Below are 20,843 nucleotides of genomic sequence, written 5' to 3'. Positions count from 1 at the left end.
TGCCCCATACATTGCCACATCGGGTAGAACCATAACTTTGTTAGAATGGAGCACGTAGTATAAAGCATGCTCTTCCAGTGCCCCAATCAGGACTATTACAAGACTTAAAGACTCCATACCTTATGTGCAATATCATATCATAGACACTCAAGTCATGCTATAACTCAGCCAGCATTGGCCCTATATGGGATTGCTGGGATTCCCCAGTTACACTTTGTCCAACCCCAAAAGTCTTAATCAGGGTGCAAATGTGGGCTCCCATCACGCTCCAGGCAAAATTGCCCGGGGCACGTGGAAACCTATGCTCACTGTATGTCAACACCAAATACGTCATTACAAACCAGTAATGGTAGACTTAAAATGGCTGGAAAGCATGACAAAAAGAAATATTTACATGTAAAATTGCTGGTTTAATAAAGCAACCTAAAGCCTCTTTCAAGGGCAGAATAATATTATATATATATACATATTCCATGTAAACTCAAAGTGGGCCACAGATGGAATGTGGCACTACTACAAAAAGACAAAATCACTGCAGAAGCACCAATTATCAAAATATATTTGGACATGCAGGTCAAGGACATACGGTCTGGTGTTGTTGACAAAGACATCACATATAGAACCAGCAGGAGTGATACTAGTACGAAAGGTGCTTATATTAAATTAGAGTCCTAGTAGTGCTGTTCACATAGAGATCCAAATTCTACCTAGGCTACTGCAAGTTATTGCTAAACAGAAGACCTAGTTCAAAATATAAAAGTGATGAATGATGATAACAAAACCAGAAACATATAAAGCGTTGTCTAGGAACTCTTCAGCATGGGAGTCTCTGCAGCTTTGGCACATTGAGTCTCGTACTTACTCTGCTAATAGATTTATTAGTCTTTGAACCTGATTGTGCCCTCAGCTGGGCTGGTTATCTGCACCTCCATATGTATCTTTATTCATTTCTATGGCAATTGGGGTTCATGTCTAGATGACTCTTTTTTTTTTTTTTTTTTTTATGTGTTTGCACCATGGATACTGCCTTCACTATAACATGGTGCATCTAGGCATTGTGGATCTCCTTACAAGTCATTGTGACATATGCTGAATGTGCTAGCTATATGACTATTTGTGTACTTGCCATTTAGCTCTCTTTTTCAATATATTTTTTGTATGATAAAATAAGGTGCTGTTCACATAGACATCACACTCGGTAATAGTTAGGATTTTCTTTATATTTGTCATCTATTGATACTGGGGAGTTGGTTCATACAGGGGGATGGCTCTATTTTGGGCCTAAGTGTACCATGTATAGGTCACATGGATGACCAATGTTTTAAATGTTTTTAATGTGTGCTCTATGTGGTTTTCTGTGTCCGTTTATACACTTTTGAATAAAATTTGCCTTTTTTTACTTGATCCGTGCCTCCGGTGATCCCCGATTTTTGGTCTATTTCTTTCTCTTCTTTTTTGAAAGTGTAGTGGTATTTGTTCCTTGTATGTGGTATTATTCAGTCACTGTGTGGTGGTAATATGTGGTCTGATCATGGTGTGGCGGTATTTGTCCTTGTATATGGTATTATTCGGTCACTATGTGATGGTAATATGTGAGTTGATCATGATGTGTCAGTATTTGTCTCTTGTGTGGAGTATTATTGGGTTACTGTGTGGTGGTATTATCTGGGGAATGGAATTCCTTTAATGTAATATTAGTCGGTCACTATGTGGGGGTAATATGTGGTCTGGTCATTGCAGAAAATTGCAAGAAATTATAAAAAGAAAGCTCAGCGAACTGTCTCTCAGCCATGGAGGAGCTTTTATTTGGCCGATTTGCTAGTCCATAGGGAGGTGTCAATAACTCCCTTTAGTTGATGTACAGTCCATCCTGACCATCACTTGACACTGGAGAAGTCATTATACCCTAATATAGGACATAAATAATGCGATTTATACAACAAATCAATGTAACATTGCCACCTTGTGCACTGCAACTGCCTTAAAGGGGTCCAGAACCATCAGGTGGGTCACAGGATTTCACTTCATCCCAGTCTTTTGTGTAACAATCTACATTTATCTGCAGAGGAAGCTGGACATCTGGACTTTGCTTTTCCTTTTTTGAGTTTCTTCTAGAACACAGAAATAATAAGGTGCCAGCCATGCAACATATGATGGAGACTGACATAATGGCTAGGACAACAGGGGCCGTCAGTGACCAGCTGAATTGGGCCATTGCTGGAGGGCTTTTTAGGCATGGCTCTAGAGTAATCACCTGGTTTTCCTGCATCACACTTGTTTTGCTCATCATGATTAATGACTCCACATAACTCCTATTGCTTATGCTTTGATTCAGAAGAATGTTGACCCACACGATAGTCGAGAGCACCTCTGGGTAGCCTTGGTCACTGGCTTTTACTAAAAGTTGATATAAACCACAATGATGACTGTTGGTACTTTCTTTCAATATAATATTACCTGTGTTGGCATCGACCTTAAAAAGATTGGCAGAGGGACTAATCTCACCATACTCAGTATATGTTATAACTCCATTCAGTCCTGCATCATAATCAATGGCGTGGACTTTAGTCACAGAGGAACCCTGCAATGTATCAGGTGGAACCAACACATATGAAAAGTTTGACTCTGGAAGAACTATGAAAGGAGCATTATCATTCACGTCCAGTACAACCACAAGAGCTTTGACTTGCGACGTTAATGATGGACTTCCTTTGTCTCTTGCTTCAAGCCAGAGTTCGTACATCACTACTTTTTCATAGTCTAATGGACCCTCCAACCGTAGTGTTCTATCTTGACCCATAGAAAACAATGAAGTGGTATTTATAAGGTGCACAGAAACATCCCCATTTGAGCCACTATCTACATCTGTCACATTGATATAGCCGACCTCTCCTTGATAAGGAAGATCTTCAGGGATGAAGAATGTAAATTCATTTGACGCAAAAGTTGGGGGGTTGTCATTTTGATCTAGAACCTCAATAGCAATTACACATGAATCGTTCATTGATGGTAAACCGTGGTCAATTGCTATGGCATGTACAATGTAGGAGGATCTCATTTCTCGGTCTAGAGATATTGATACTTTGAGAGTCCCACTTTCACTGTCAATGGAGAACACCTTGGGGTCCCCATCTAGCAAATAGTAGCTTATATCTCCATTGGATCCACTGTCTTCATCAGATGCAGAAAGTGTCAGTAATAGATCACCGGGAACATTGTTTTCTTCAATGACAATTTCTTCAAGATGGTTTAGGAATGTTGGGTTATTATCATTTACATCTTCAATCTGTATCTTAACAGTTTCCGTGACCGTAAAGGATTCATTAATGATGGAATTTCCGATGATTGTAATATCATACTGCTCTTTTAACTCAAAGTCCAGTGGACTGGATGTCAATAGCAGGAATGTGTCTGAAGAAGAATCTGAAGACCTTAAGTAGAATGGAGAGGATTCATTTATGAAGAGTGGACGGCTGATGCTAACATCTGGATCTATAATATCCAAGATGGCAATAATTGTTCCTGGTGGGACATCTTCCTGGATAGAGATGCCACCTTTGTTGTGTGATGCTATGAAACGAACTTCTATCTTAGGCTTCTTCTGGATGTTTTCCAGATTTATAGTCACTAAAGCCACTGCAGGAAAACAGCCAAGTCCGACGGCTATTACCGACAGCCGGTAGCGCATAACCTCATCTTGTAAAGGCTCCGACAGGGTCAGAAGCCCAGAGGAGTGATCTAGAGTAAAATGTTTTTTAATTGATTCTGCAACTCGGGTACTATAATAATACTCAATGACACCGTTCTCACCATCATCCGCATCCACTGCTTGCAGTTGTACTACTCTGTCTCCCACAGACTTGTTCCTGGGAAGAGTTACAGAGACATTGCTTGTAAGGAAGACAGGGCAGTTATCATTTACATCAATGATTTGTACGACAAGGGTGGCACTGCCAGACAATCGTGGAAATCCATTATCATAGGCAATTAAACCCATTCTGTGTTCACTGTGCGATTCTCGATCCAGAGGCCTGAGAAGGATTAACATCAAGAATTCCACATGTTGGTCAAGAGTGAAGACATCGTCTGGACTGATGAGCTGGTAGGATAGGTCTGCATTGTGGTCTATATCCAAGTCTTTAGCAAACTGATCAATGACAAATGAGGTTCCAATAGCGGTGTCTTCGGGAATGGAGATTGTGTAGATTGACTCTGAGAAATAGGGCTGGTTGTCATTAATATCCAGGATAAAAAGTGTCACCTTGGTGAATTCGGAATGTTCTTGTGATAAAATAAAGACATCCAGCGTCATTGAACATTGGTCCTCGGTATCCAATGGGCACAGGGATTCTCTGTCAAGCTTGTCAGCGGTTGTATATAAATTTCCACTTTGAGAATCAAGATGGAAATAGTTTGTGTAGGTTAAGAGCTTGTATTTCAGGGGTGTAGGAGATGGGAAATTATCCCCCAAGCTTCCAATCAACGTGTCTTCTTCTTGCTCCTCCTGGACATGGAATAGGACTTCTGTGGTGGCTCCAGGAAAGTTCAGGACTTGAAAAGTGCTGACAAGAAGAAAGTATTTCTGAAAGATACAAATTTAAATGAAAATTAAAAATGAAACAATTGTTATATATCCTCAATTATCTAGAACAAGAACAAAAATAAGTGGTGGTGTAGAAGGAATTCTTGTCATATCCAGGAGCGCTGAGAAAACGTTTCTATAAGACTTCAGAGTTTTATCGTTGAAGGTAGATGTAAGTCCATCGGGTTCAACCTATAACCTAAAATGTTTCTGTGGGTTAGGCCGGAGTCACAGCACCATATAATACGACCGAGTGCGGTGCGATAAATCGTCCTATAGTGTTACTCTAATGCCGGAGTCACAGTGTAAGGAGGAAGACCGGGCTGCGGGTACCTGCGTCATGCCGGGTCTGAAACTGTCGAGGCTGCATCCCGTGTTGCTGGGGGAAAAGAATGGGGAATCGGACACTTCCCATGACCTGGGAAGAGGGGGCGTGGCAATGAACAGGAAGCATGGGAAAGAGGTCTCAGATTCCCGCCGACAGCGAGAGCAGAGGCAAGTGTGCGGAGTTGAGCCACGGCAGAGCTTTCACGTGCGTGCCATTAAGCCAGTGAGTGTGCAGAATGCTGCGCGCCGGACTAAGCAGAGTACAGTGCTCGCGCGGAGGAGCGGTGACCGCCCGTTGCCGCCAGAAGCTGAACTGTGCTTTGTAAGAATTCATCAACCAGGGATTCAAGCTTCAGGAGGCTAATTTGCATATTCCAGGTGCCTTCTGGGAGAAGCGAAGTCACCCTAAGCTAGAAGATCGTTGGGTACAGCCGGGACCAGCTGCTTCGAAAGCATCACCAAACCAGGGATTCAAGCTTCAGGAGGCTAATTTGCATATTCCAGGTGCCTTCTGGGAGAAGCGAAGTCTCCCTAAGCTAGAAGATCGTTGGGTACAGCCGGGACCAGCTGCTTCGAAAGCATCACCAAACCAATTTTTGCCTGTAGGACATTATTGCAAGAGAGCTTGGCTGAGTAGATTACACAAGAAGGAAAACACACAGCAACTCAGCAGGATCTAGGAGCAACATGGCAGATGTGACAACCTACATGGTGAGCTGCAGCATGTGCTACATGTTCACAGATCGACCAGAAGAAGAATCCAATGAACTAAGTAATGTAATAGATAAACCATTATTTCTTATTTTTAGTGACTCTATAGCGACAGGGTCTGTTCCGCAGGACTGGCGCATAGCAAATGTGGTGCCAATATTCAAAAAGGGCTCTAAAAGTGAACCTGGAAATTATAGGCCAGTAAGTCTAACCTCTATTGTTGGTAAAATATTTGAAGGGTTTCTGAGGGATGTTATTCTGGATTATCTCAATGAGAATAACTGTTTAACTCCATATCAGCATGGGTTTATGAGAAATCGCTCCTGTCAAACCAATCTAATCAGTTTTTATGAAGAGGTAAGCTATAGACTGGACCACGGTGAGTCATTGGACGTGGTATATCTCGACTTTTCCAAAGCGTTTGATACCGTGCCGCACAAGAGGTTGGTACACAAAATGAGAATGCTTGGTCTGGGGGAAAATGTGTGTAAATGGGTTAGTAACTGGCTTAGTGATAGAAAGCAGAGGGTGGTTATAAATGGTATAGTCTCTAACTGGGTCGCTGTGACCAGTGGGGTACCGCAGGGGTCAGTATTGGGACCTGTTCTCTTCAACATATTCATTAATGATCTGGTAGAAGGTTTACACAGTAAAATATCGATATTTGCAGATGATACAAAACTATGTAAAGCAGTTAATACAAGAGAAGATAGTATTCTGCTACAGATGGATCTGGATAAGTTGGAAACTTGGGCTGAAAGGTGGCAGATGAGGTTTAACAATGATAAATGTAAGGTTATACACATGGGAAGAGGGAATCAATATCACCATTACACACTGAATGGGAAACCACTGGGTAAATCTGACAGGGAGAAGGACTTGGGGATCCTAGTTAATGATAAACTTACCTGGAGCAGCCAGTGCCAGGCAGCAGCTGCCAAGGCAAACAGGATCATGGGGTGCATTAAAAGAGGTCTGGATACACATGATGAGAGCATTATACTGCCTCTGTACAAATCCCTAGTTAGACCGCACATGGAGTACTGTGTCCAGTTTTGGGCACCGGTGCTCAGGAAGGATATAATGGAACTAGAGAGAGTACAAAGGAGGGCAACAAAATTAATAAAGGGGATGGGAGAACTACAATACCCAGATAGATTAGCGAAATTAGGATTATTTAGTCTAGAAAAAAGACGACTGAGGGGCGATCTAATAACCATGTATAAGTATATAAGGGGACAATACAAATATCTCGCTGAGGATCTGTTTATACCAAGGAAGGTGACGGGCACAAGGGGGCATTCTTTGCGTCTGGAGGAGAGAAGGTTTTTCCACCAACATAGAAGAGGATTCTTTATTGTTAGGGCAGTGAGAATCTGGAATTGCTTGCCTGAGGAGGTGGTGATGGCGAACTCAGTCGAGGGGTTCAAGAGAGGCCTGGATGTCTTCCTGGAGCAGAACAATATTGTATCATACAATTATTAGGTTCTGTAGAAGGACGTAGATCTGGGTATTTATTATGATGGAATATAGGCTGAACTGGATGGACAAATGTTTTTTTTTGGCCTTACTAACTATGTTACTATGTTACTATGTTACTATGTTACCTGTCAGAAGTGTAGACTAGTGGCCCTTTTAGAAGAAAAGGTGCGGGGTCTGGAAGAAAGAATAGCAACTTTGAAACTCATCAAAGAGAATGAAGACTTTCTAGACAGAACAGAAGCATCTCTACTGGTCACAGAAGGTGCAAAAAGTGTCAGAGAACCTCCAAAAGCAGATGAGTGGAAGCATGTGACCAAAAGAAGCAAGAAGACCATGGAGAAATCACCAACCACACAACTGAAGAACCGATATCAAATCTTTGTAGAGGATGAAGATGGCACACCTAAGGATGAAGCAATACCAGCAAGCAAAAAAGAAAAGGGCACACAGCAACAAGTGACAGTAAAAAGTACAGCCAAGAAGCAACGAAGAGTGGTGGTGGTGGGAGACTCACTACTGAGAGGAACAGAAGCAGCCATCTGCAGACCGGACATAACTGCAAGAGAAGTATGCTGCCTTCCAGGTGCGATGATCAAGGATGTGACCGATAGGATACCAAAGCTCTTCAGCTCCAAGGACGTCCACCCATTTCTTCTGAAACATGTTGGCACCAATGACACGGCAAGGAAGGACCTACCGACAATCTGCAAGGACTTTGAAGAGTTGGGGAAGAAAGTAAAGGAACTGGATGCACAGGTAGTTTTTTCTTCTATCCTTCCAGTAGACGGGCATGGCACCAGGAGATGGAACAGGATCCTTGATGCAAACAACTGCTAAGACGATGGTGCAGACAACAAGGATTCGGATTCCTGGACCACGGTGTGAATTACTGGTATGATGGACTCCTCGCCAGAGACGGACTACACCTCAACAAACCTGGGAAACACACATTCGCCAGAAGACTCGCTACACTCATCAGGAGGGCGTTAAACTAGAAGAAGAGGGGACGGGAAGAAAAACATTAGACTCGAACAAAGACGACCCAGGAAAACATACTCAGAAGGGAGGTAAGAACATTTCTAAAACAATCCACAGTGAGGAGATTGGAACAAAACAAAATCCTCTAAACTGCATGCTCGCAAACGCCAGAAGCCTGACAAACAAGATGGAAGAACTAGAAGCAGAAATATCTACAGGTAACTTTGACATAGTGGGAATAACCGAGACATGGTTAGATGAAAGCTATGACTGGGCAGTTAACTTACAGGGTTACAGTCTGTTTAGAAAGGATCGTAAAAATCGGAGAGGGGGAGGGGTTTGTCTCTATGTAAAGTCTTGTCTAAAGTCCACTTTAAGGGAGGATATTAGCGAAGGGAATGAGGATGTCGAGTCCATATGGGTTGAAATTCATGGAGGGAAAAATGGTAACAAAATTCTCATTGGGGTCTGTTACAAACCCCCAAATATAACAGAAACCATGGAAAGTCTACTTCTAAAGCAGATAGATGAAGCTGCAACCCATAATGAGGTCCTGGTTATGGGGGACTTTAACTACCCGGATATTAACTGGGAAACAGAAACCTGTGAAACCCATAAAGGCAACAGGTTTCTGCTAATAACCAAGAAAAATTATCTTTCACAATTGGTGCAGAATCCAACCAGAGGAGCAGCACTTTTAGACCTAATACTATCTAATAGACCTGACAGAATAACAAATCTGCAGGTGGTCGGGCATTTAGGAAATAGCGACCACAATATTGTGCAGTTTCACCTGTCTTTCACTAGGGGGACTTGTCAGGGAGTCACAAAAACATTGAACTTTAGGAAGGCAAAGTTTGAACAGCTTAGAGATGCCCTTAATCTGGTAGACTGGGACAATATCCTCAGAAATGAGAATACAGATAATAAATGGGAAATGTTTAAGAACATCCTAAATAGGCAGTGTAAGCGGTTTATACCTTGTGGGAATAAAAGGACTAGAAATAGGAAAAACCCAATGTGGCTAAACAAAGAAGTAAGACAGGCAATTAACAGTAAAAAGAAAGCATTTGCACTACTAAAGCAGGATGGCACCATTGAAGCTCTAAAAAACTATAGGGAGAAAAATACTTTATCTAAAAAACTAATTAAAGGGAACCTGTCACCCCGAAAATCGCGGGTGAGGTAATCCCACCGGCATCAGGGGCTTATCTGCAGCATTCTATAATGCTGTAGATAAGCCCCCGATATTACCTGAAAAAGGAGAAAAAGACGTTATATTATACTCACCCAGGGGCGGTCCCGCTGCTGGTCTGGTCAGATGGGCGTCTCCGGTCCGCTGCGGCGCCTCCTATCTTCTTTCCATGACGTCCTCTTCTGATCTTCGGCCACGGCTCCGGCGCAGGCGTACTTTGCTCTGCCCTGTTGAGGGCAGACAAAGTACTGCAGTGCGCAGGCGCCGAGCCTCTGACCTTTCCGGCGCCTGCGCACTGCTGTACTATCCTCTGCCCTCAACAGGGCAGAGCAAAGTACGCCTGCGCCGGAGCCGTGGCTGAAGATCAGAAGAGGACGTCATGGAAAGAAGATGGGAGGCGCGGCAGCGGACCGGAGACGCCCATCTGACCTGACCAGCAGCGGGACCGCCCCTGGGTGAGTATAATATAACGTCTTTTTCTCCTTTTTCAGGTAACATCGGGGGCTTATCTACAGCATTATAGAATGCTGCAGATAAGCCCCTGATGCCGGTGGGATTACCTCACCCCCGATTTTCGGGGTGACAGGTTCCCTTTAAAGCTGCCAAAAAGGAAACAGAGAAGCACATTGCTAAGGAGAGTAAAACTAATCCCAAACTGTTCTTCAACTATATCAATAGTAAAAGAATAAAAACTGAAAATGTAGGCCCCTTAAAAAATAGTGAGGAAAGAATGGTTGTAGATGACGAGGAAAAAGCTAACATATTAAACACCTTCTTCTCCACGGTATTCATGGTGGAAAATGAAATGCTAGGTGAAATCCCAAGAAACAATGAAAACCCTATATTAAGGGTCACCAATCTAACCCAAGAAGAGGTGCGAAACCGGCTAAATAAGATTAAAATAGATAAATCTCCGGGTCCGGATGGCATACACCCACGAGTACTAAGAGAACTAAGTAATGTAATAGATAAACCATTATTTCTTATTTTTAGTGACTCTATAGCGACAGGGTCTGTTCCGCAGGACTGGCGCATAGCAAATGTGGTGCCAATATTCAAAAAGGGCTCTAAAAGTGAACCTGGAAATTATAGGCCAGTAAGTCTAACCTCTATTGTTGGTAAAATATTTGAAGGGTTTCTGAGGGATGTTATTCTGGATTATCTCAATGAGAATAACTGTTTAACTCCATATCAGCATAGGTTTATGAGAAATCGCTCCTGTCAAACCAATCTAATCAGTTTTTATGAAGAGGTAAGCTATAGGCTGGACCACGGTGAGTCATTGGACGTGGTATATCTCGATTTTTCCAAAGCGTTTGATACCGTGCCGCACAAGAGGTTGGTACACAAAATGAGAATGCTTGGTCTGGGGGAAAATGTGTGTAAATGGGTTAGTAACTGGCTTAGTGATAGAAAGCAGAGGGTGGTTATAAATGGTATAGTCTCTAACTGGGTCGCTGTGACCAGTGGGGACCGCAGGGGTCAGTATTGGGACCTGTTCTCTTCAACATATTCATTAATGATCTGGTAGAAGGTTTACACAGTAAAATATCGATATTTGCAGATGATACAAAACTATGTAAAGCAGTTAATACAAGAGAAGATAGTATTCTGCTACAGATGGATCTGGATAAGTTGGAAACTTGGGCTGAAAGGTGGCAGATGAGGTTTAACAATGATAAATGTAAGGTTATACACATGGGAAGAGGGAATCAATATCACCATTACACACTGAACGGGAAACCACTGGGTAAATCTGACAGGGAGAAGGACTTGGGGATCCTAGTTAATGATAAACTTACCTGGAGCAGCCAGTGCCAGGCAGCAGCTGCCAAGGCAAACAGGATCATGGGGTGCATTAAAAGAGGTCTGGATACACATGATGAGAGCATTATACTGCCTCTGTACAAATCCCTAGTTAGACCGCACATGGAGTACTGTGTCCAGTTTTGGGCACCGGTGCTCAGGAAGGATATAATGGAACTAGAGAGAGTACAAAGGAGGGCAACAAAATTAATAAAGGGGATGGGAGAACTACAATACCCAGATAGATTAGCGAAATTAGGATTATTTAGTCTAGAAAAAAGACGACTGAGGGGCGATCTAATAACCATGTATAAGTATATAAGGGGACAATACAAATATCTCGCTGAGGATCTGTTTATACCAAGGAAGGTGACGGGCACAAGGGGGCATTCTTTGCGTCTGGAGAAGAGAAGGTTTTTCCACCAACATAGAAGAGGATTCTTTACTGTTAGGGCAGTGAGAATCTGGAATTGCTTGCCTGAGGAGGTGGTGATGGCGAACTCAGTCGAGGGGTTCAAGAGAGGCCTGGATGTCTTCCTGGAGCAGAACAATATTGTATCATACAATTATTAGGTTCTGTAGAAGGACGTAGATCTGGGTATTTATTATGATGGAATATAGGCTGAACTGGATGGACAAATGTCTTTTTTCGGCCTTACTAACTATGTTACTATGTTACTATCAGAGGACACCACGTCGGGCGTTGCCGGTGCTCCACCTCCCATCAGACTGTATGTGGATCAGGACCAGAGAACACTACGATAAGGCTGCCATCACACTAGCAGTATTTGGTCAGTATTTTACATCAGTATTTCTCAGCCAAAACCAGGAGTGGGTGATAATACAGAAGTGGTGCATATGTTTCTATTATACTTTTCCTCTATTTGTTCCACTCCTGGTTTTGGCTTACAAATACTGATGTAAAATACTGACCAAATACTGCTGGTGTGACGGCAGCCTAAGTGTCATCTAAATATCAGACTGTCGAGTTAACCCTTCAACCCCTTTGTTTATTGTTCATTGCTCATTGATTATTAACTCCCTGCGAGGAGACCATTGCCATCCCTTTTGTTTAAAAAAAATAAATAATATTGTTATATAGTCTTGTTCTGCAATCCCTGCATTACTGCATTCCGCACCTGCTTACTTTTGGCGTAGTTGGCAGGATGCAGTCCACGAGCGCAGAGGCTGCAGACCAAGCTGTCATGGGTGCCCCGAAGTCCAGCTTGCCGCTGGGGGCCATGATCAGCAATCTCCCTAAATTTATGGGGAGTAATATCATGCTGTGGAACGGGATTGAGTGGATTAAAGGCATGTTAAGGATGCATCCCGTAACCCCGGCTATGCAGGCAGAGATTGCTTGATGGCCCTGGATGGTGAAGCTAGATGTTCTGTGATTTTTTTGCCCCCCTCAAGAATGGGACACGCTGACCAAGGTGTTACAGATTCTGGAAGAGATGAATGGAAACCCCACCAATGTTGGAGAATTGCAAATGCGCTTGTTCAGCCGTGTCCAAAGGGAGGGGGAGTCAGTGACGCAATATATTAATGCACTACAGGAAATGCACGCGCATATCGTGCCCTACGGGAAGATGTGGGGGTAATAGGAGTGGGGCCCCCTGATGTAATATTGAGGAACTAGCTCATGGTGGGCCTCAGAGACACATTGCTTAAGCAAGCTTTGCGGGAGCGCCTGCGTGCTAGGCCGCCTATGACCTTCATAGAAGCTGAAGCAGAAGCACATGAAAGAGAGTAGGAACAGGGGACAGCAGACTTGGTAGGGATGGTCCAGAGCAATGGGGTACCCACCTCGCCTGCAGCAGAATCAGAGTGGGACCGAAAGATCTGGAAGGAAATACGGAACATGCAAGAAGAGTGGTCCAGCCTCAGAGGAGCCCCCACTACAGCTCCAAATATGCCTAGAGACAAGAGTGACTCCGAATCCTGCTTGCTAGTTGAACATCGGCAAGGAATGGGAACAACTCCATCCAGAGAGGAATCTGACTTGCTTCAAGAGCGGGGACAATGGACACTATGCCCGAGGGTGTGTGAGATGGGGGTGGCCCCTAGTTCAGCAGCCGTTAAACTAGTGGGCTCCGTGGCTTGGGGACGCCGCCTGGAGCCTGAGAGGCCAAGGAGAAGAGAAGGCAGTTCCGAAAGTTTAATTTCTATGAGTCCCCTCGTATGGGCAGAGATGAATGGGCGAGCCGTTCGCTGTCTGGATGATACCGGATCGCAGGTAACCACCATGCCAAAAATGTATTTTAGACATTATTTTCCTGAAGTGACAAGGCAAGAATGGGGCCCAGTAATCAAGCTGACGGCAGCCAGTCAGTTGCCCATCCCGGTCGCAGGGTGTGGTCTGGATGAAGATTATGGTGTGTGGCAAAGATGTGGGCCAGAAGGGAGTTGTGTTAGTCGCCAGAGACACTGGCAACTGCGGTGACTCTGGGGATAAATGTGCTAAATGAACTTGGAACCCTCTTGATCAGCAAGTGACAAGATGCTTTTCTGGACCGATGGAGTCCACAAATCCCCCAGAGGAAGGTGTTTCAACAGTTGATACGGGTTTCCCAAGCCCAGGAAACATCAAGCTAAGGGAAGGTTATAGGAAAGGTGATAGTCCCTGCAGCTGCTAAACTCGTTCTACCACCTGATCAGACCATGCTCACGTATGCCTCTCGAAGGAGTGGAAGTGGAGATCGAGCCAAACATAATGGATCAGATACCCTTGGGGCTCCTCGTCACTCGGACATTAGCCACAGTCCATGATGGTAATGTGGTAGTGTGGTGCGTCAATCTGGGGGAAGAAGATCTCTCGCCTAAGAGTGAAGTGGCTCAGGTACTGGGAATGCCGGAAGAGCTGATACACCTGGAGGCTGTACAATTGGCAGCCATGCAAGGGGACCCTTGGAACCTAGTCATCACTGACACCAGAACATCCACCTTGAGGTCTGAAGGAGGGCCATCTTACCGATGCAGGCCAAACTGATGGGACTCTCTCTGCAGCAGGTGCAACAGGTGGAAGCTGTACTGGAACGTTACCAGTAGGTCTTCGCTTGCCATGAAGATGACTTTGGGTGCACCACAGCTTTAGTCCATGAAATCCCTACAGGAAGTGCTGTCCCAGTTTGGGTGAGATATCAGCAGATACTGCCTCAGATGTACAAAGAGGTAAAGGAGATGCTGGCTCACATGCTGCAGAGTGGAGTCATACAGGAGAGTCAGAGCCCATGGGTGGCTCCCATTGTTTTAGTCCAGAAAAAGGATGGAACCCTGTGCTTTTGTGTCTGTTACCGACGACTGAATGCATGTATGGTGCGGGACTCCTATCCATTACCTGAATCGAGGAGTCATTATCTGCCTTAGGAATGGTAAAGTATTTCTCGTCCCTGGATCTGGCCAGCGGATACTGGCAGGTACTCATGGCTGAACACAATCGGCCAAAGACAGCGTTTATACTGCCCATGGGATTGTTTGGATTTAATCGGATGCCCTTCGGCCTAACACTCCTGGGACATTTCAGCAAATTGATGGAAAGATGCTTGGGGGATCTGAACTGCAAAGCAACACTCAACTATCTGGACGATATCATTGTCTATGCAGCCACCTTTGAAGTACACCTCCGGTGGCTAAAGCAAGTGTTGAATCGACTGCAGAAGCATGGCTTGAAATTAAAGCCCCAAAAATGTCACATTTTCTGTAAACAAATCAAGTACCTGGGGCACATCGTACCCGCCGAAGGAGTGAGACCTGCACGTGAGAAGATAGTGGCGGTACAAGACTGGCCCACCCCGAAGAGAGTGAAAGACGTTCGGGCCTTTCTGGGGATTACTGGGTACTACCGAAGGTTTGTGAAGAATTTCACCTGCATCGTTAATCTGTTACTGGAACAGCTAAAGGAAATGTCGTCTGGTTCACAGAATTGGACTATCCAATGGGGAGGTAGCCAGTGTCACGGATTCACAACGTGACTGTCAACAGTACGTCACGACCGGGGTGACCTTTGGCCAGCCCACGGCTACCACATGTGCAGGGGGCTTATCTTCATTATCCCTCCACTGCTCCAATGTGATGAAAACACAAACAAGGCTATTGACCTCTCAATTTACCGCAGGCGCTTATTTTAGTTATCCCACTGCTCTGCAATATAACACGAACTGCAGGGATTTATGTATATCCAGCTTTACAGTTCCGCTTGAAAACTTGAAGCTCTCTGGCGCCCCCTTACCCTCAGGTCAAATTAGGTAATGCATCTAGGGTAATTAGTCGACAGAAAGGCTGCCTGCCTGCTAGGTACTGGCTATTGGGCACGCTGCAGCACGGCGATAAAACTACTCCCACTCAGGCAGGAACAATTATCAACGCTGCCGTCGCTACAATGACTCCCAAAGGCACAGAACCAGGTATGCTGCCACCAGCTTCGATTAACGGGTCCGAAGCCAACCCAAAACAGTAGTGTAATTCGCTTCAGAAGGCTTAGTGTACGTTTTAGAGCAAGAGAACGAAGCTAGTATTTTAAATATTTTACTCCTTAAAAGAACAGGCAGTGTTTATAAAAAGGTATATAAAGATGATACCATATGAGACAAAGTATGCACAGTAATTATAAAATAACATAGATTAAAGAAGAAATATAAAACTCACATGTGCTCAGATCACTGCAGGCAAAACCATGCTGTTAGGCGGAGCCCCAAATGTCCCAGTGCATCAGGAGGTCTGGATAGGAACAGCTCCTCAGGAAAAACTGAAGGCTGGGTTAAGTGCAGTCACTTATACCTGCAGCCCGGTGACATTACTAAAGAGGCTTGTTTCCCTGAACCCTCCCCTCTCCTCAGACATTCAGATCTCAACAGCAATTCTTATAATTGTCATATCTAATCTCGAGAATCTGGCAGAGTCATAACACACACCTCAACCATCTTGTATTAAAATTAGCTCTCTATTGATACCAAATTCGTTCTAGTTCCACACGGTTCCAGAGAAATCCATACTTTTTACTCATTGCATTCAGCTGCTAGTGGTTACAGTGGCTGACAGATCTACCGATGGAAGTTAGCAGTATATACTTATTTTTCTAGCCCAAATCGGTGGCTCAATATCTTATTATAAGAGAACAAAGAACCGCATGTCTTGAGAGGGATATCAGACCAGATTCGGCTGGAGGGAGATTTGTGCATCTACAAGCGCAATAAATATTCCTGGCTTGGGGGCAGGGCAGAGCATTGAGAAGAAAAGTTTCACACACACATACATAGAAGCAAAGAGAGAAGGGGGGGTCAGAGCCCACATCGTGCAGGGAAAATGAAAAATCCTACTCCATTTTCTACATTATCGTGACACCTCCCCCTTTTAGTCTGCACTACGGAGGCAGAACCCTGCGGTATGCCTCCATGCGCACCTCAGTAGGTTCGCCCTGGTGGGACAGTCCATCTGCATTGCCATGCTCCCTGCCCATTTTGTGTTCAATGGTGAAGTCAAACTGCTGAAGGGCAAGGATCCAGCGTAGCAACCTTCCATTGGAGGGTGGTGGTCGGTCAACACAGTGAAGGCGTGGCCGTACAAATAGAGCTGCAAGCGCAGCAGGGCCCAGACTATGGCCAGGCACTTCTTCTCGACAGTGGAGTAGGCCACTTCCCTCGGTAGAAGTTTCTGGCTCAGGTATAATACGGGGTGCTCTTGGGCCTCCGAGTCAACCTGGCTGAGCACAGCACCAAGGCCAAACTCGCTGGCGTCGGTCTGTACAAAGAACAGTCGATTGCTTTCCCCACAGGGGTGTTGCACAGTGCTGTTTTCAACACCTAGAAGGACCCCTCACAGCAGTCGGTCCAATTGATGATGTGGGGTAGCTTCTTCCTGGTGAGGTCCGACAAGGGTTTTGCCAGGCTACTATAGTGCTGTACGAAGCACCTATAGTACCCTGCGGTGCCCAGGAAGGACATCACCTGTTTCTTGGTCCTGGGGGTGGGCCAGTTCACGATCACTCCCACTTTCTCAGACTCTGGCTTTAGGGTGCCCCCGCCTACCCGGTGCCCCTGGTAGTGGACCTCACTCATGCCCATCTGGCACTTTCCAGGCTTGACAGTCCGGCTCGGTGAATTCACCTGAGCTCCTCCTTGAGATGCTGCAGGTGTTCATCCCAGGAGGAACTGAAGATGGCAATGTCATCCTAGTAAGCCACCTCGTACTTCTCCAGTCCCTGAAGCAGGAGGTTGACCATCTGCTGGAAAGTGGCAGGGGCATTCTTCATGTTGAAGGGCATGACCGTGGACTCGTACAGTCTGAAGGGTGTGATAAAGGTGGACTTCTCCTGCGCCTTGGGGCTCAAGGGAATCTGCCAGTATCCTCTAATCAGATCCATTATGGTCAGGTAGTTTGCGCCAGCTAACCTCTCAAGCAGCTCCTCGATGCACAGCATTGGGTGCGCATCAGAGGCTGTGATGGCGTTGAGTTCCCCTGCAGTCCACGCTGGACCAGGTGGACCGATCCTTCTTTGGCACAAGAACAACAGGTGAGGCCCACGCACTCTTTGACCGTCGAATCACCCCCAGCTGTAACATCTCATTGATCTCCTGGCGCATAACCTGCTGCACCTGGTCAGAGATTCAATACGGTTTTCGCCGTAGTAGGGCATGAATCCCGATGTCCACCTCGTAGACTGCCAACTCAGTACTTCCAGGTCCGTTGGAGAACATGGCCTGGAAGGGTTCCAGCTTGGTAAGCAACTGCGACCGCTGGGGTTCGGTTAGTGAGGCGCTTACCTCCACTTCCTCGATGGACTCACCAGCCATGGTTTGGGCCAGCATATCCAGGAGGGTGTCTTCCTCCCCGTCTTCGGGCAGGCTGCAGATCGGTAGGATGAAAGGTTCACGTTTGTGATGAGCCTTCATCATGTTGACGTGAAAGGCTTTTCATCTACCCTGAGCGCGGTCAAGCGTGACCACGTAGGTGACTGGGTTGAGCTGTTAGTGGACAACGTATGGGCCCTCCCAGGCTGCCTGAAGCTTATCCTTTGGTACAGGGACCAGCACCCACACCTTTTGACCCATGTAGTAGGTCCGCTCCCGGGCGTTCTGATCGTACCAGTTCTTCTGGTCAGCCTGAGCCTGCGTCATGTTGTCATGCACCAACTGCGTCAAGGTCTACATCTTGTCACGGAAGCGCATGACATACTCCACCATGAACACTTCGGAAGGGTTCGGCTGCTCTTCCCAGGATTCCCTTACCAACCCAAGGGGTCCCTGGACTCGCCTGCTGTACAGGAGCTCAAAGGGGGAGAACCCTGTCGAGGCCTACGGAACTTCTCGGTAAGCGATTAGCTGGTGTGGGAGGTACCGCTCCCTGTCGCGCCCTTGGGTCTCAACCAGCATGCGTAGCATCTGTTTGAGGGTACCATTGAAGCGTTCACACAAGCCATTGGTCTGTGGGTGATATGCACTCGATACCAGGTGTTTCACCTGCATTCTCTTACAGAGAGCCTCCATTAAGCGAGACATGAATTGGGTCCCTTGATCAGTAAGCATCTCCCTGGGAAATCCTACACGTGAAAAGATAAGGAGGCGGATGCCCTGTTGGCTATCTGCTCTAGTTTTTTTTTTTTTTCTAATAAACACTGAGTTCATTCTCCAAACTTATTTGCGCAGAGTCCTCGCAAGAACTTTGCAAGTTTTTAGTGAGAGGAATGATTGCTGAAACCAAATCACTAATGCTCTAAGTTCCCACCGCGCTGCCACCAGTATGTCACGATTCACACCATGACCTCACCCCCACGTCATGGATCGGGGTGACTTTAGGCTATAAACGAAAAGAGAATGGTTCCAGCTTCAGTAAAATCATGAAAATTTATTCCAACTTTTAAAATGGAGAAACAACTCCTAGGACAGCACCATAGCACATGCGAGGTAGGCAACGCGTTTCGACCGACACAGCGGTCTTTATCACAGCTGATCTACTCACTGATTCCTCAGGTATAAAAAGAACCAGGAACCAATAAAATGATAGTGAGTCCTCACATGACCCGAAGGTCCTAAATACTAACAATGAACCTCTATATAAAATGTGTAAATTTGTGCAAAACTAACAATTAAATACACATAAACATATAGAAAAATACACACATACAATATTTCTAAAGCTAATGCAAAAAATACAAAAAAAGCAAACAAAAAAAAAAAGTGCTTGAGAGATTAGCTGGCGCAAAATACCTGACAATAATGGATCTGAGTAGAGGATACTGGCAGATTCCCCTGAGCCCCGAGGTGCAGGAGAAGTCCGCCTTTATCACGCCCTTTAGACTGTATGAGTCCACGGTCATGCCCTTCGGCATGAAGAATGCCCCAGCCAATTTCCAGCGGATGGTCAACCTCCTGCTTCAGGGACTGGGGAAGTATGCAGTGGCATACTAGGATGACATTGCCATCTTCAGTTCCTCCTGGAAGGAACACCTGCAGCATCTAGAGGAGGTGGTCAGGCGAATTCACCGACCTGGACTGACTATCAAGCCGGGAAAGTGCCAGACGGGCATGAGTGAGGTCCACTACCTGGGGCACGGGTAGGCGGGGGTACCCTAAAGCCAGAGCAAGTGGGATCGATCGTGAACTGGCCCACTCCCAGGACCAAGAAACAGGTGATGTCCTTCCTGGGCACTGCAGGGTACTATAGGCGCTTCGTACAGCACTATAGTAGCCTAGCAAAACCCTTGATAGACCTCACCAGGAAGAGGCTACCCCACATCGTCAACTGGACCGATGGCTGTGAGAGGGCCTTCCAGGCATTGAAAACAGCACTGTGCAACGCCCCTGTGTTGGAAGCAGTCGACAGCAGTCAACCGTTCTTGGTACAAACTGATGCCAGCAAGTTTGGCCTCAGTGTGGTGCTCAGCCAGGTTGACTCGGGGGACCAAGAGCACCCCGTGTTGTACCTGAGCCAGAAACTTTTGCCGAGGGAAGTGGCCTACTCCACCATCGAGAAGGAGTGCCTGGCCATTGTCTGGGCCCTGCAGCTCTTGCAGCCCTACCTGTACGGTCGCCCCTTCACCGTCGTGACCGACCACATGTTGTGAATTCCGCTCTTGGGCTCCCTCCGGTGGTTGTAAGTGGCACTTTTGTGAGTTCTGCTCTTGGGCTCCCTCTTGTGGTTTCTAGTGGTATGGCTGCTCCTTGGAGTTGGTTGTCATCAGCTGCCTCCACTTATCGTCTCTTCTGCTCGGCTATTTAGGTCTGGCTCTTTCTTCAGCCAGTGCCACATGTAAATGGTTCCTGGTTGGATTCACATCTCTTTGGAGTTCCCTGTTGTCCTGACCAGTTCAGCAAAGCTAAGTTTTTGCTTGCTCTTTTCTGTCCATAGATTGTGGACTTATCCATTCTGTGCTTTCTATGTTTGTCCAGCTTATCAGTGTGAATTATTCTGTCTTGCTGAAAGCTCTGGGAGGCAGATTTGCCCTCCACACCTTTAGTCAGGTGTGGAGATTTTTTGTAAACTGCGTGGATTTTTTTAGTGTTTTATACTGACCGCACAGTATTCCATCCTGTCCTATCTATTTAGCTAGACTGGCCTCCTGTGCTCATCCTGGTTTCATTCTGTGTATGTCTTTTCCCTCTCCACTCACAGTCATTATTTGTGGGGGGCTAATCGATCCTTTGGGGATTTTCTCTGAGGCAAGATAGTTTTCCTGCTTCTTTCTTTAGGGGTAGTTAGCTCTTATGCCTAGGGAGAGTTAGGAGCATTCCACGGCTACTTCTAGTGTTGTGTTGAGCTTAGGGA

The 20,843-nt window shown here is 45.7% G+C and overlaps 1 protein-coding gene across 1 annotated transcript in view; it reads right to left on the bottom strand.

Annotated features, from left to right (window-relative positions):
- Nucleotides 1–1,466: 1,466 nt before the first annotated feature.
- LOC138661412 (protocadherin-20-like) overlaps nt 1,467–20,843 on the bottom strand; it is a 100,552-nt gene continuing 81,175 nt past the window's right edge. The window contains exon 2 of the mRNA XM_069746078.1: nt 1,467–4,582. Within this exon, the coding sequence (XP_069602179.1) occupies nt 1,982–4,582 (2,601 nt within the window). The 3' untranslated portion in view covers nt 1,467–1,981. The remainder of the gene's footprint in view (nt 4,583–20,843) is intronic.

The sequence above is a fragment of the Ranitomeya imitator genome, chromosome 2 (assembly GCF_032444005.1).
Source record: "Ranitomeya imitator isolate aRanImi1 chromosome 2, aRanImi1.pri, whole genome shotgun sequence".
Taxonomy (NCBI): domain Eukaryota; kingdom Metazoa; phylum Chordata; class Amphibia; order Anura; family Dendrobatidae; genus Ranitomeya; species Ranitomeya imitator.
This window is presented reverse-complemented; position numbering and strand designations above follow the sequence as displayed.